This window comes from Pecten maximus, chromosome 18, assembly GCF_902652985.1.
Source record: "Pecten maximus chromosome 18, xPecMax1.1, whole genome shotgun sequence".
NCBI classification, from domain to species: domain Eukaryota; kingdom Metazoa; phylum Mollusca; class Bivalvia; order Pectinida; family Pectinidae; genus Pecten; species Pecten maximus.
In genome coordinates, this window is record NC_047032.1 from 1,035,743 (window position 1) to 1,052,249 (window position 16,507).

Here is a 16,507-nt window from a genome sequence, read left to right on the forward strand (position 1 = left end):
ATAAGTACTGTATCTGTAAATATAAGTACTGTATCTGTAAGTATCTGTAAATATAAGTACTGTATCTGTAAATATAAGTACTGTATCTGTAAATATAAGTACTGTATCTGTAAATATAAGTACTGTATCTATCTGTAAATATAAGTACTGTATCTATCTGTAAATATAAGTACTGTATCTGTAAATATAAGTACTGTATCTATCTGTAAATATAAGTACTGTATCTATCTGTTAATATAAGTACTGTATCTATCTGTAAATATAAGTACTGTATCTATCTGTAAATATAAGTACTGTATCTGTAAATATAAGTACTGTATCTGTAAATATAAGTCCTGTATCTATCTGTAAATATAAGTACTGTATCTATCTGTTAATATAAGTACTGTATCTATCTGTAAATATAAGTACTGTATCTATCTGTAAATATAAGTACTGTATCTATCTGTAAATATAAGTACTGTATCTATCTGTAAATATAAGTACTGTATCTATCTGTAAATATAAGTACTGTATCTGTAAATATAAGTACTGTATCTATCTGTAAATATAAGTACTGTATCTGTAAATATAAGTACTGTATCTATCTATAAATATAAGTACTGTATCTATCTGTAAATATAAGTACTGTATCTGTAAATATAAGTACTGTATCTGTAAATATTAGTACTGTATCTATCTGTAAATATAAGTACTGTATCTATCTGTAAATATAAGTACTGTATCTATCTGTAAATATAAGTACTGTATCTGTAAATATAAGTACTGTATCTGTAAATATAAGTCCTGTATCTGTAAATATAAGTACTGTATCTGTAAATATAAGTACTGTATCTGTAAATATAAGTACTGTATCTATCTGTAAATATAAGTACTGTATCTATCTGTAAATATAAGTACTGTATCTATCTGTAAATATAAGTACTGTATCTGTAAATATAAGTACTGTATCTGTAAATATAAGTACTGTATCTGTAAATATAAGTACTGTATCTATCTGTAAATATAAGTACTGTATCTATCTGTAATATAAGTACTGTATCTGTAAATATAAGTACTGTATCTGTAAATATAAGTACTGTATCTATCTGTAAATATAAGTACTGTATCTATCTGTAAATATAAGTACTGTATCTGTAAATATAAGTACTGTATCTGTAAATATAAGTACTGTATCTGTAAATATAAGTACTGTATCTATCTGTAAATATAAGTACTGTATCTATCTGTAAATATAAGTACTGTATCTGTAAATATAAGTACTGTATCTGTAAATATAAGTACTGTATCTGTAAATATAAGTACTGTATCTATCTGTAAATATAAGTACTGTATCTATCTGTAAATATAAGTACTGTATCTGTAAATATAAGTACTGTATCTATCTGTAAATATAAGTACTGTATCTATCTGTAAATATAAGTACTGTATCTGTAAATATAAGTACTGTATCTATCTGTAAATATAAGTACTGTATCTATCTGTAAATATAAGTACTGTATCTATCTATAAATATAAGTACTGTATCTATCTATAAATATAAGTACTGTATCTGTAAATATAAGTACTGTATCTGTAAGTATCTGTAAATATAAGTACTGTATCTGTAAATATAAGTACTGTATCTGTAAATATAAGTACTGTATCTGTAAATATAAGTACTGTATCTATCTGTAAATATAAGTACTGTATCTATCTGTAAATATAAGTACTGTATCTGTAAATATAAGTACTGTATCTATCTGTAAATATAAGTACTGTATCTATCTGTTAATATAAGTACTGTATCTATCTGTAAATATAAGTACTGTATCTATCTGTAAATATAAATACTGTATCTGTAAATATAAGTACTGTATCTGTAAATATAAGTCCTGTATCTATCTGTAAATATAAGTACTGTATCTATCTGTTAATATAAGTACTGTATCTATCTGTAAATATAAGTACTGTATCTATCTGTAAATATAAGTACTGTATCTATCTGTAAATATAAGTACTGTATCTATCTGTAAATATAAGTACTGTATCTATCTGTAAATATAAGTACTGTATCTATCTGTAAATATAAGTACTGTATCTATCTATAAATATAAGTACTGTATCTGTAAATATAAGTACTGTATCTATCTGTAAATATAAGTCCTGTATCTGTAAATATAAGTACTGTATCTGTAAATATAAGTACTGTATCTGTAAATATAAGTACTGTATCTGTAAATATAAGTACTGTATCTGTAAATATAAGTACTGTATCTATCTATAAATATAAGTACTGTATCTATCTATAAATATAAGTACTGTATCTGTAAATATAAGTACTGTATCTATCTGTAAATATAAGTCCTGTATCTGTAAATATAAGTACTGTATCTGTAAATATAAGTACTGTATCTGTAAATATAAGTACTGTATCTGTAAATATAAGTACTGTATCTATCTGTAAATATAAGTACTGTATCTATCTGTAAATATAAGTACTGTATCTGTAAATATAAGTACTGTATCTATCTGTAAATATAAGTACTGTATCAATCTGTAAATATAAGTACTGTATCTATCTGTAAATATAAGTACTGTATCTATCTGTAAATATAAGTACTGTATCTGTAAATATAAGTACTGTATCTATCTGTAAATATAAGTCCTGTATCTGTAAATATAAGTACTGTATCTGTAAATATAAGTACTGTATCTGTAAATATAAGTACTGTATCTGTAAATATAAGTACTGTATCTGTAAATATAAGTACTGTATCTATCTGTAAATATAAGTACTGTATCTATCTGTAAATATAAGTACTGTATCTGTAAATATAAGTACTGTATCTATCTGTAAATATAAGTACTGTATCTGTAAATATAAGTACTGTATCTGTAAATATAAGTACTGTATCTGTAAATATAAGTACTGTATCTGTAAATATAAGTACTGTATCTATCTGTAAATATAAGTACTGTATCTATCTGTAAATATAAGTACTGTATCTGTAAATATAAGTACTGTATCTATCTGTAAATATAAGTACTGTATCTATCTGTAAATATAAGTACTGTATCTATCTGTAAATATAAGTACTGTATCTATCTGTAAATATAAGTACTGTATCTGTAAATATAAGTACTGTATCTATCTGTAAATATAAGTACTGTATCTGTAAATATAAGTACTGTATCTGTAATATAAGTACTGTATCTGTAAATATAAGTACTGTATCTGTAAATATAAGTACTGTATCTGTAAATATAAGTACTGTATCTATCTGTAAATATAAGTACTGAATCTATCTGTAAATATAAGTACTGTATCTATCTGTAAATATAAGTACTGTATCTATCTGTAAATATAAGTACTGTATCTGTAAATATAAGTACTGTATCTATCTGTAAATATAAGTCCCTGTCAACACGGAAGCCCCGAACACAAATAAGCCACTGCTCAAAAATAAGCCGCCTTTGGTCATCCTTTTTGCTGAATCATCAATTATAAGATTGTAGTGATTCACAAATGAGGCCTCCCTGTGATAAACTTTTGTACTATTTGACGAAAACACAGTAATTCTTGTTTTTATTTTAAATACTTTAGAAAGATATTTTTAGAAAAAATTTAAAAACACAAAAATTTTCTAGTGTAAAGCATTCTATTGGGAAGCTCCTGAAACTCATTGTACTGTTTCAAACTCAGATGAAGAACAGAAGTGTGGCGTACAACATAGTCTCCTTTTAAGATCCTCTATGTGCCCATTCAGCTCTGAGTCTGATTAGGAAAATGAAAAAGCAGACAGACAGCCATTTTGGATTTTGACAGTTGAAGTTTGTTATTGCTACTGCAGGGATATTTCTCATATTTCACAGGCTCCTCTTGGGGTCCTTCTATTACTAATTGTGGCCTTTAAATTAAGGTGTGATGTGGGATGATAAAATGGCTAACAGCAGATGGCAAGCTTTGAAGTTGACAGTTGAAATTTGTTATTGATGTATTTCACAAAGTCCTTCCTACAATCTTAGACTTCATACATATGCTCCCCATATTATCAAATTATTTAGAGAAAAGATGAGTCTTTCATAAGAATAATAAAGATGATTCAATGGCAGGTGCAAAGATCCCTCTGGGATCTCTTGTTTATAAAGAAATCATCTGAAATCCTTAATTGCGCATATACATTTAATTTTGAGTATAAAATTCTTCTTGTTCTATGTTTCAGACACTGGTGTGCTTTTTCATAATGTTTTCTATACAATGGGGGTATGGCCTAGCCGAGTTGACCGCAGCCCTTATAGTATATGTGTATATAGGCCAAGCTAGTCCCGGATACTTCCCAGGTAAGTGTGTATATAGACCAAGCTAGTCCCGGATACTTCCCAGGTAAGTGTGTATATAGGCCAACCTATATAGCTAGTCCCAGATACTTCCCAGGTAAGTGTGTATATAGGCCAAGCTAGTTCCGGATACTTCCCAGGTAAGTGTGTATATAGGCCAAGCTAGTCCCAGATACTTCCCAGGTAAGTGTGTATATAGACCAAGCTAGTCCCGGATACTTCCCAGGTAAGTGTGTATATAGGCCAACCTATATAGCTAGTCCCAGATACTTCCCAGGTAAGTGTGTATATAGGCCAAGCTAGTCCTAGATACTTCCCAGGTAAGTGTGTATATAGACCAAGCTAGTCCCGGATACTTCCCAGGTAAGTGTGTATATAGACCAAGCTAGTCCCGGATACTTCCCAGGTAAGTGTGTATATAGACCAAGCTAGTCCCGGATACTTCCCAGGTAAGTGTGTATATAGACCAAGCTAGTCCCGGATACTTCCCAGGTAAGTGTGTATATAGACCAAGCTAGTCCCGGATACTTCCCAGGTAAGTGTTTATATAGGCCAAGCTAGTCCCAGATACTTCCCAGGTAAGTGTGTATATAGACCAAGCTAGTCCCAGATACTTCTGTAGGCGTATTGCCTATTGCACACCTGACCCAGGTTCTGGCTTGGGGCTTTCGGTAGTTCAAGAAAAACGAAAGTCATAAACATTTCTCTAAAGTTTATTCTCTAGCCATATACTTAGTCAACATAACAATATACAAGTCGCTGGGACAGACACGCACATACTACGGACGAGCTTACATAATGACATATAACATGGGGCCAGCTCCCGGCTTTTCCCCGACAATGAATATATAATATAATACACAGACACGTACCTGACAGCCCCCACCCAGACAACATGTTGACGGCTACCGACGGACTCACGAAACACACGTGCACCCGCTATAAATACCCTACAACGGGCCAATCAGTGGCGCCGAACCAACACACACAAACTCAGATACACCCAACCAATCACACGACAACTAACACTCGACGGAAACATACGCGTACATACAACATGGCGGACTACAGACTTCCCAGCGACCGTAAACAATAAAGGTATTTACATATACATATACTACCATCCCATTCCCACATCGTACACATACCCAGTAGATACAACAATCGAGTGACACTTGCATAGTTCTCACATACACCTTACACCAGTCGACAGGCCTATCCACACACATACGCACATCGATCTATACGAGACTTCCACACTTCCTAGGTAAAGCTGTCTGACCCTTGTGTTTACCTGGCCAATGTCTGACCCTTTTGTTTATCTGGCCAATGTCTGACCCTTGTGTTTACCTGGACAATGTCTGACCCTTGTGTATACCTGGCCAATGTCTGACCCTTGTGTATACCTGGCCAATGTCTGACCCTTGTGTTACCTGGTCAATGTCTGACCCTTGTGTATATCTGGCCAATGTCTGACCCTTGTGTTTACCTGGCCAATGTCTGACCCTTGTGCTTAACTGGCCAATGTCTGACCATTGTGTTTACCTGGCCAATGTCTGACCCTTGTGCTTAACTGGCCAATACCTGACCCTTGTGTATACCTGGCCAATGTCTGACCCTTGTGTATACCTGGCCAATGTCTGACCCTTGTGTTACCTGGCCAATGTCTGACCCTTGTGCTTAACTGGTCAATGTCTGACCCTTGTGTATATCTGGCCAATGTCTGACCCTTGTGTTTACCTGGCCAATGTCTGACCCTTGTGCTTAACTGGCCAATGTCTGACCGTTGTGTTTACCTGGCCAATGTCTGACCCTTGTGCTTAACTGGCCAATACCTGACCCTTGTGTTTACCTGGCCAATGTTTGACCCTTGTGATTAACTGGTCAATGTCTGACCATTGTGTTTACCTGGCCAATGTCTGACCCTTGTGCTTAACTGGCCAATACGTATACCACACCCTTGTGTTTACCTGGCCAATGTCTGGCCCTTGTGCTTAACTGGCCAATGTCTGACCATTGTGTTTACCTGGCCAAAGTGTATTGACTTACTGATGTAGTTACCCATGGCCTGTTATTCCCTATAAAATCATGTAATAGTGTGATGTAATAGAGGTCTAGAGGTCAAACATTTATGTTTGCAGTACTTGTCAGCAGAATTGGCCTGTTCACATGTATGAAAGGACCAGCTTGTATCTGTTAATTGAGTCAGACTACCTTTGGAGGCAGAGGAACAACATCTATTCTCTGTCCTGGGCTTTTGCCTAGGACAGGCCGGTACAGGTGCATGTATGATATTTATACAGATACATTAATAAAGTACATCAAACTATGAAAAAGAACCATTTCATTATATAAACATTCTGTATATTGTGTATTACAGGTATTGCTGATTTTAACTTTTATGAATGGGTCAAGGAGGGTGTCCAGCGGTGTTGCAGGTAAGATATATATGTTTGTTTAAATGAACAATGTGTCAATGATAGCAAAGTTAGCTTAAAGCAATTATAGCTAGTGTACATCTGTGGGTATGATGGACAAGTGGCCATCTTGGATTTTGACAATTGAAGTTTGTTATTTCTAGTTCTCGGAAAGTACTGAACGGGTGGCTCTCAAATTTCATGTGTAGGTCCCCTTGATTCCTATATTAAGTTGTGCAAATTGCATTTTGGTATATGAACCAATCGGAAAACAACATGGCTGACATGTGGCCATCTTGGATTTTGACAATTGAAGTTTGTTACTGCTAGTTCTCAAATTCCATATGTAGGTTCCCCTTGATCCCTGGTTATGCATATTCATGTATAGGACCAACCTGACAACAACATGGCCAACAGGCAGCCATCTTGGATTCTGACAATTGAAACTTCATTAACAATTTCTTAAAGTACTAAATGGCCATTATGGGTCTTTCTCAAATTTAAATGTAGAGATTCCCCTTGGTCTCCACTTTTGCATGCAAGTCTTATACTCCAACAATTTTAGAGGTTTTACACAGCAAGATACTTTTGACAGGCACAGTCGGAAAAATCATTATAACCGATAGAAAAATGGGCTGATCAGGGGCCTCTTATGTTATAGGAGTAGCAAGTCTTATTGAAAGAACTAAATGGATGACAGAGGGTATGGTCATCTTTGATTTTGACTATTGCAGGTTACTCCTGCTATATTGTATTATATACAGTTTATAAATGTTTTGATGGAAGACTGAACGAAGGAAAAAGAAGAGAAAAGATCAGTCTTTCATTTGACTGATATTGTTCACTTATTGGTGGGCACCTGGTGAAGATCCCTCTGTAATCTCTTGTTTAAACTGTAAATTTTATCATCTGTTTTCACATTTCAGGAGAGGAAAACCAGTACATGAGGAAATAGTAGTAGCACCATCAACCCCCGCAGTTCACACTATGGCTGCTCAGCTCACGGAAGATAATGAGGATTTTGCCAACAGGGGGCGCTACCATCAGTCTGAAGTTGTAAGAGGAGAAAACTTTGACGATTATGATTCAGACTGAAAAAAATAAGTGGTATTGTGTTCACAAAATTAAAATGAATGTGATTATGGTTATAATGACCCTATATTTATTTAAGATATTGTATATAGAACTCAATGTTAAATATTAATTATTCAGTTATATTTTACATGTGATGTTGTGTGTAATAATACGGTTGTTATTTGTGTTTAGGTATAATAGTAAATTGTACATTCCATTTTCTTGAACTACGTTTAAAAATTGAGTTATCAATATGCTGTAAAAACAATTTCACTAACAAGTTTAACAGTATGTTAAAATGATCAACATTTTATTGCATTTTATACAATTTTTTTCAATCATTAAAAATAAGGAGAATAAAAAGAAAGAGAACAAACTTAAATGTTAAAAATATTTTATAATTGTGGGCTAATTATTTGTAAAGAACAAACAATTCCTTATTAGACATCTACCTATGTTTCTTTTTTTATTTTCATAACTTTTTTTTTCTTTTTCCCATGATGGCACATTTCCCCTACAGTATACATTCATGTATTGCTATTACAACTTAAAAGATTTTCCGAAATTTTGGCCCCCAGACCCCTCGCCAAAAAAAATTTGGCTCGCCCCTATGGCGCTCGCATTACCACTAAAATACTGCCCCCCCCCTTTCCAAATGCCTGGATCCACGCCTGTGTTAGGATATCCACCATCGAGATTGGACAATGTTATAAACTTGTGTCTGATGGTATTATATATAGCTATCCTCACAGTATCACATTACATAAAACTTGATTTGTTTTCTGTAACAGAAATACTGACATATCTGTGTCCAGTTTATAGTTTATTTTACTATCTTATTATACAGGTAAGAAATGTATTCTGTTGTAATTTGGTGTTAACCCTATACTTTATCAGAAATTAAGAAAACAAATTCAGACATTTTTCAGACAAGAGAAAATAATTCATGAAAGTCATATTTAAAATGTGAAACATTAAAATGTTCTAAAATGCGTCAAGTGTAAATGATGAAGATAATGAGTGTGTCATTTTGTCGAGGTGTGCTGGCCTCCATTAAACAGTCAGAAACATTCGTCTATTATCTCCCCCTAGTTTGAAACAGGAAACGAACACCAAACAGTTTTATTTTTTTTAATTTTTTTTTTATTTTTCATAATTTCAATGTTTATGGTGAAATGATCAATCTGACTAATTTGATATAATCAATGTTGTGTCAATTTTTGGATAAATTAAGAAGTGATAATTTTAGATGTTAGTACTACCGTAGCATATAACAGTGCATTCGTGACACCCATCGCCTGTCAAACAAAGGGAAATAACTCTGGTAAATTAAAATGATTACAGCTGTAGGCTAGAGAATTGATGGTTGAAAGCTACAAATGTAATGTATTAGCTTATTCACAGTAAGTTTTTCGACTCGGCCTTTCATTCTTTTTGGGGGCTAGATAGATATATCAACCCATTGGAGAAAACTTATCCCACAACTTAAGTTGACGTACTGCATATATACACATATGAACAAATTATTCTCCAGTTTGTGATGGGGAAAAGTATATGACGGCCCAGTTGCTTTAAATTAAAAAAAAAACTCAGCATCATGTTGTGATTGCATCGATAAAACATCGTTGGATATTTAAAAGGTTTGTTGTGGTATGTTGATGGGACAACATGTATTTATAGGTTTTTTTTCAAATATTGTAAATTTGATGTTCTCGTCCAAGTTTTTCAATGTACCTAGTCACAAAGCAGTATTTATTCTGATCAGTTACTGTTATGTATCCTCACATAAAACAATGTAAATACGTTTGTTTATAGAGATGTTATATATATATATGTATACATGTATATATATTTGTTTGTTGAATGAAGTTTAAGATTTAATTAAAAAAAATTGTAGTCTCAGCTATTGTATGGCCAACCTGTAGAAAGCATAATGCAAATTAAAATCCATTTGTGGTTTGACACAACTTTTGATTGGCCTGTGTATATATATGGAGTATAAATGGTCTGTGATTCTTAGACTGAGTATAATTGGTCTGTAAATCACAGACGGAGTATAATTGGTCTGTGAATCTGTTAAGAAAATATGTAGACACAGAAACTTTTCTAGAGAGTATATTTTGTTGTCGTTACGGAAACGATTATAATATGTCTAACATTAAAGTTAAACAAAAATTGAGGTCATGCATTTATAGGAAGACGGTGGCAGATCACAAAGGGACACTGCCCCTCCTTGATTCCAGTTAGAATTTACCTGTTTCTATTCAATAATGAACAAAATGTTGAAGTTCTCAGTTTCAATTCTGGATGTTGAATTTTTTGAATACAAGAGAATTTTTTTTAGACTGAAAATAAAGAGAAAAGCAATATTAGGATATCAACCTTACAGAAATGTTCCATTGATTATTTTAGGGAAATGTTGTTAAGTAAATACAAGTTTGATATGCAGATACATTTTTTTGGCTCTGTATTTTACTATGAATTTCAAAATGTCTCATTAAACTGTTCCTCAGTGATGGACACCTCTCTTGACCAGGTGACTATAACACACACTCCACGGAATATATCTTATCATAACAGAAAAGAACATTTCTCAGATCTTATAATAATTTGTGACCTGATGTTGGCCAGTATGTGACCTGATTAATATGAATTATCGGCCTTCCATTGCTATTGATAAACTATGATATTGATTTAACAAATTTATTTATATGTGTCTCCATCTCTGATTTAGGTAAAACAATAATTGTACTGCTGCCTCAGTTTTATTTAGTCGAGTTAGTTTTATTTAGTCGAGTTTACAAATGTAAAATTGATTTAAGACTGTTAAGGTACTGTGATTGACTGTTTGTTTCTCAGTCTGAAGATGTGTGTTGATTTCCTGTTTGTTTCTCAGTCTGAAGATGTGTGTTGATTTCTTGTTTGTTTCTCAGTCTGAAGATGTGTGTTGCAGGCTCACAGCTAGGGCAAGTATCTGGATAATTTTTTACGTTAATTTGAACCATAAAGACAATATATTTCATCAGGTTTTATTTACTACTTTGTAAGTGAGCGAGATGACTTTAAAGACCACTTATGGCCCTTAAATAATAATTTACACATCTGTGTAGATATTTGTCCTTTTAAATAATTAATCACATTTTACACATTCAACTACGCAGTTTATTTTCCTTATTAAAGAAGACTTAATCAAGAATAAGATTCAGGATTTGGACATTGTTCTGGGGTGTCATATTGAATAACAAAGGAATAGAATTTTACCTACCTGGAGTTGTTTTTGTTTTTAAATATATCTATTGTATATATATATAGCTATGGAAGCAACAACACCATTTCAGTGTGAAGATTCACCAACATGTGATGTATACATGTACTAAAGACATGTTGTCAAGTTTTGACAGTATCATTACTTACATTGACGAGAGCGAGATTTGTCCGTATCTGTTGTAGTGGTATCTCCCAATGACAGACAGTATCGTTACTTACATTGATGAGAGCGGGATTTGTCCGTATCTTTTGTAGTGGTATCTCCCAATGACAGACAGTATCGTTACTTACATTGATGAGAGCGAGATTTGTCCGTATCTGTTGTAGTGGTATCTCCCAATGACAGACAGTATCGTTACATTGACGAGAGCGGGATTTGTCCGTATCTGTTGTAGTGGTATCTCCCAATGACAGACAGTATCATTACTAACATTGACGAGCGAGATTTGTATGTATATGTTGTACTGGTGGTGTGGGTTGTAAAAATTGTCCACTGTTGTAATCTGTTTTGTTCTATTGTTCTATTTTTATTTTGTTCCTTAAATGACAAACGAAACTTTGTTATATTTGTTTCTGTTTGAAAAAGTTGTCATATAAAAAGATTTTCATTTTTCTTTTAATTTCAGATTTAACAAAGCTGTTTTGAGAATCTCAAACATTATATTTTGTTGTTTATTTTGTTTTTGTATAAAATCATTTTACAGAAGTATGTTTTGACATTTTATTTTTTGTTACTGACAGAAGAACCAAAGTTCATATAACTATTATTGTAATGATGTGCAATGATAACTTTACATAAATCCATCACCTGTTTAATAGTATTTCGTCCTGTGGATTTCATCTTAAATTTTTCCATACAATTCATAAGTCTTAAGAAAACTTCTCAATATAGCAGGTAAAATAACATGGAGTTTTCTGTTGCAGTTATCTCCCTTTTATTTGTTATTTTTGATGGAGAATATTGCATCCAGAATTACCTCACCCTTAGTACCATTTCTTGCCACCAGGCTACGCTCCTTGGTATTTTTGAAGTGAACCTAGTGAAGAAAAACTACTGCTGGACAGCCAATCTATATGGTATCACAAAGTATCATTTGTTTTTTTTCTTTTTATTAGACTTGTATATATAATCACATGTTTAAAAAACTTAATTAATTGACATTTACTAGTAACTTTTAATAAAATAACCCTTAAGTTTTAGCAATAAAATGTTAAGAGTGTTAAATCTTATAACTTACGAAGAATTAAGAAAATTCCTTTGATAATTTTCCTGTAGATTTAATAATTAATAATTGTGTAATTACTGTATATATACCTACACTGACCCCTATACCTACACTGACCCCATGCACACACCCCTTTTAGTCAATTTGTTGATGGCTGGGCGGATGCATATAAGAATATAAAATTCCCTTCAGCATTCCACAGGTGTAATTTTGAATTAAATCTGACAAAGGACCACAATTTATGAAATTATTATGACATGATGAGTTTGTTTTTGTTTTTTTTTTTGTTATGATTCATATAACAATAGTTTTAACAAACCCTGTAACTTCTGTTGTATAATGATCTGTGTGATAAACCCTTCAAGTTTTGCTTTTATGATATTTTTAGCTCACCTGGCCCAAAGGGCCTGTGAGCTTATGCCATGGTGTAGCATCAGTCGTCCATCGCCGTCAGCATTTCCTTTAAATCCATACTAGTCCTGAACGCCTGAATGGACTTTGATGAAATTTGGTCTGGAGCATTATTGGGCAAAGGAGATTATACGTTGCATAAATGGAGGGTGTGGCTCTCCTGGGGCTGGAGGAGTGGGGCAAAATAGGGGATATTGAGTAAATCCTTTAAATCTCTACTACTCCTGAACGCATGAATGGATTTTGATGAAATTTGGTCTAGAGTATCATTGGGCAAGAGAGATCAAACGTTGTATAAATGGAGGTGTAGCTCCCCTTGGGCCGGAGGGGCAGGGCCCAATAGGGAAAATTGGGCTAAATCATTTAAATTGCTTCTAGTCCTGAACACCATAATGGAATTTGATGAAATTTGGTCTAGAGCATTTTTAGACAAAGGGAATCTAATGTTGTATAAATGGAGGGTGTGACTACCCTGGGGCTGGAGGGGTGGGGCCAAATAGGGGAAATTGAGGTTAATCCTTTTAATCCCTACTAGTCTTGAACACTTGAATTTATTTTTAAGAAATTTTGTCTGGAATATTACTGGGTAAAGAAAATCTAATGTTGTATAAGTGGAGGATGTGACCCTGTTGGGGTGGAACAAAGGGGGCCCAATAGGGGAATATAGAAAAAAAAAGGTTTCAGAAATCTATTTTGAGAATATAACAGGATTTGGTCCACCTGTAGTTTGAACCATTGCTAGCAGAGGCAGTTCAAAAGTAGGAAAATATTTGAAATACCTGGTATAACTTAAATTAGTTTATTTTTACATAATTACTGAAATATCCAGGTGAGTGATACATGCCCTCTGGGCCTCTTGTTAATCATATAATCATAGTTCATTTCAGTGGTTGTTACTTAAATGTAGATCTCTCAGTTATAAATCGTGATAATTGCGTTCTGGGTGATTTGGAATATATCTCTCACCCTTAAGTCGTTCTAATTGTATTCTGGTTAATTTGGAGTAGATTTCTCAGTTATAAGGCATTCTAATTTTATTTTGGTTTTGGATTAGTTCTCTCAGTTATAAGTCGTTCTAATTGTATTCTGGTTAATTTGTAGTAGATCTCTTAGTCTTAAGTTGTTATAATTTTAACATTCTTTAGTTACAAACTTAATGTAATAACATTGGGATTATAAATGTGAGGATATACATTTGATATGTAAGCTTCAGACTAACAATCCTACTATAAAAGTCTAAGTATGTAATATTTACAACAAAACCTTGGGTCACTCAAACTTAATATCCAAAGATGTATGCATTAATTGGCCTGTTCACAGGAAATAAACATGGAACTTAGAAGATAAACTCTCTGTAATATTGGATATAAAGCCATATTTATTGTTAAGAGATGCAAAATCCATTGTTGTACAAAATGATATTTATATGTTTAAAAGTATTTTAGGGGAAATATTTGAAGTAAGAAACATCTGCCTTTAATAACTAATTACTTAGAAATTCGTGTTATTTGCACACAGGCACTTGATCAAAAGTTAACAAGTTTGTAGTGCCCTTGGTGAAACTTACATTTTATATGGATCATTTACATTACCTGATCTGAAAAATCCTTTGTATTTAAATGAGTTCTGTGATTTTTTGTTTTATTTGTTAATGATTATTGTGATTGTTGGAAACTACACATGTTTTTATTTTCTTAAATATTATTTTTGCTTTTTTATTGTTATGAAAGTCAGGCAAAAACTATTTTCTCACACTGGTTTTTACAGTGTTTTGGACTTGACAGTTTTGCCTTATTTTGGTATGCTTGGCCTGAATCTCCAAACCACACTCCATATTACTTATATTATTAGGGATTAGGGACTTGTGTCAGGTTTCTGTGCAATGCAGTGTACATACTTTGGAAAAAATATATCTTATACATATGTAACAACTTAGAAAAACAATTTAAAATGAAAGAAAAACACAATGTAAATCCAATATCAAACTTAAGTTACTGAAGTTTGTGCAAAAGTCCATGTCAACATTAAATGTATTATCAAAACAATTATATTTACCATTGTATGTCGACAAATAAATAAAACAATTATACAAAGCATTCTAAGTCTTACTGCTGAATTGTAGACTGACCTGAAATAGATCTGCTTTAGTGATATACTGTACCTAACACCATAGCCTGAGTTTCCTCTGGCCCTGACACCATGTCTGGTGTAGGCAGACATGGTGTCGGGGCCAGAGGAAACTCGGGCTACAAACACCAGTACCTGCATTTTTCCCTGTATTTTATATCTTTAGGGATTACTTCTGTCAAAATGACTGTCAAGGTAACATTTCTATTTTTAGTCACCCGAGACAAAGTCTCAGTTGACGTATTGTGATTGCCTTTTGTCCAGTGTGGTCCGTCGTCGGTCATAAACAATTTACATTTTCGATTTCTTCTCCAAAACCACTGAACGAAGTCCGATGAAATTTGGCAGGAAGCTTCTATGGCTAAAGGTCAACCAAAAATGTGAATTATATGGTCACACCCCCAGGGGCCTAATAGGGAGCGGGGCCAAAAATGGTCAAATTGATCAAAATTTCAAAAATCTAATTCTCAACTCCCAGATATGGTAGAATCAAATACTCTTCATAGATAGAAAGGTCTTATGATAAGGTCATTTACCAAAATTGTGAATTTCTTGACCCTTGGGTCTCACGTTTCCCCCTGGGGTGGGGGTAAATTTTACTATAGTTTATATAGGGAAATCACATTTTTGACCACTATCTGTTCCAATTGACATTGGAAAGTAATACATACTTGGTTAGAATTATCAGTATGAGATGTTTGTTCAATAGTATACATTCATACTGGCATTGACCGACTCCCAGGGACTTGAGGGGCTGGGTCAAAAAGGGTCAAATTAACTGTAATTTCAAAATACTTCTTCATAAGACCCAAATAAGGTAGAATCTAATACTCTTTATAGATAGAAGAATCTGAAGATGTTTTACCAAAATTGTGAATTTCGTGACCCCTGGGATCTCACGTTTGCCTATGGGGAGGGGGTAAATTTTACATGGGGAAATCACATTTTCGACTATCATTTGTTTTATTTAATTTGGAATTCATTCTAACTTGGTTAATATGATACGCACACCCGTGGCTAATCCGTAAATGCTAAAAAAGCAACACCACCTAACATGGTTTCTGAAAAAAATAATAATTTCTGTACAAAAAATATGTACCCTGTACTGTCTCTGATAAATTCAATACATATCTCGTAAAAAAGTACTTTATAAATTACAAATTATGTTTATATAAAAAAGTGTGTGTTTATTATAAATGTGTAAAATTGAAACTGTAAATACAGCTTTTCTAAAAAAAAAAAATAACCATAAAAAAAATTAGCATCTTGAAAAACCTCTTTTTCGTTAAGTGGATACAGTGCAAATGTCGTTGAGGTACTATCAAATTTTGTTGTTTAAAAACATGTTGGTGTATTAATCTTAAAGTACAGGCAAACATGTACATTGTACATTAAAAATTACTGGATAACAAAAGATTTTTGCATTCAAAGAAAGGTCATGAAGTAACTTTTTATAAAACGCAAGGGTTAAAAACGAGCACACTGTGGGACACAAGCAGTAGAATGTATGTACTTTATTTGTGTTGATATAGTCTACTATGTATAAATGCTATTACTATGCCTATTAAGTTGTTCCTCAATATCATTTATCTGAAAGTGATCTGAAATGGAAAAGTCTTGTGTTGGTTCAGTGCTGTGGAATTAGGTTAAAGTTTAATAATGGCA

General features: G+C 33.0%; 1 protein-coding gene across 2 annotated transcripts in view; it reads left to right on the plus strand.

The window, feature by feature from the left end:
• LOC117317116 (solute carrier family 12 member 8-like) overlaps positions 1–14,811 on the plus strand; it is an 87,423-nt gene extending 72,612 nt beyond the window's left edge. For both annotated transcript variants that reach the window (XM_033871912.1, XM_033871913.1), the window contains exons 12-14: positions 4,206–4,323; positions 6,701–6,758; positions 7,664–14,811. In XM_033871912.1, the coding sequence (XP_033727803.1) occupies positions 4,206–4,323; positions 6,701–6,758; positions 7,664–7,832 (345 nt within the window). In that variant the 3' untranslated portion in view covers positions 7,833–14,811. The remainder of the gene's footprint in view (positions 1–4,205; positions 4,324–6,700; positions 6,759–7,663) is intronic.
• The last annotated feature ends 1,696 nt before the right edge of the window (positions 14,812–16,507 follow it).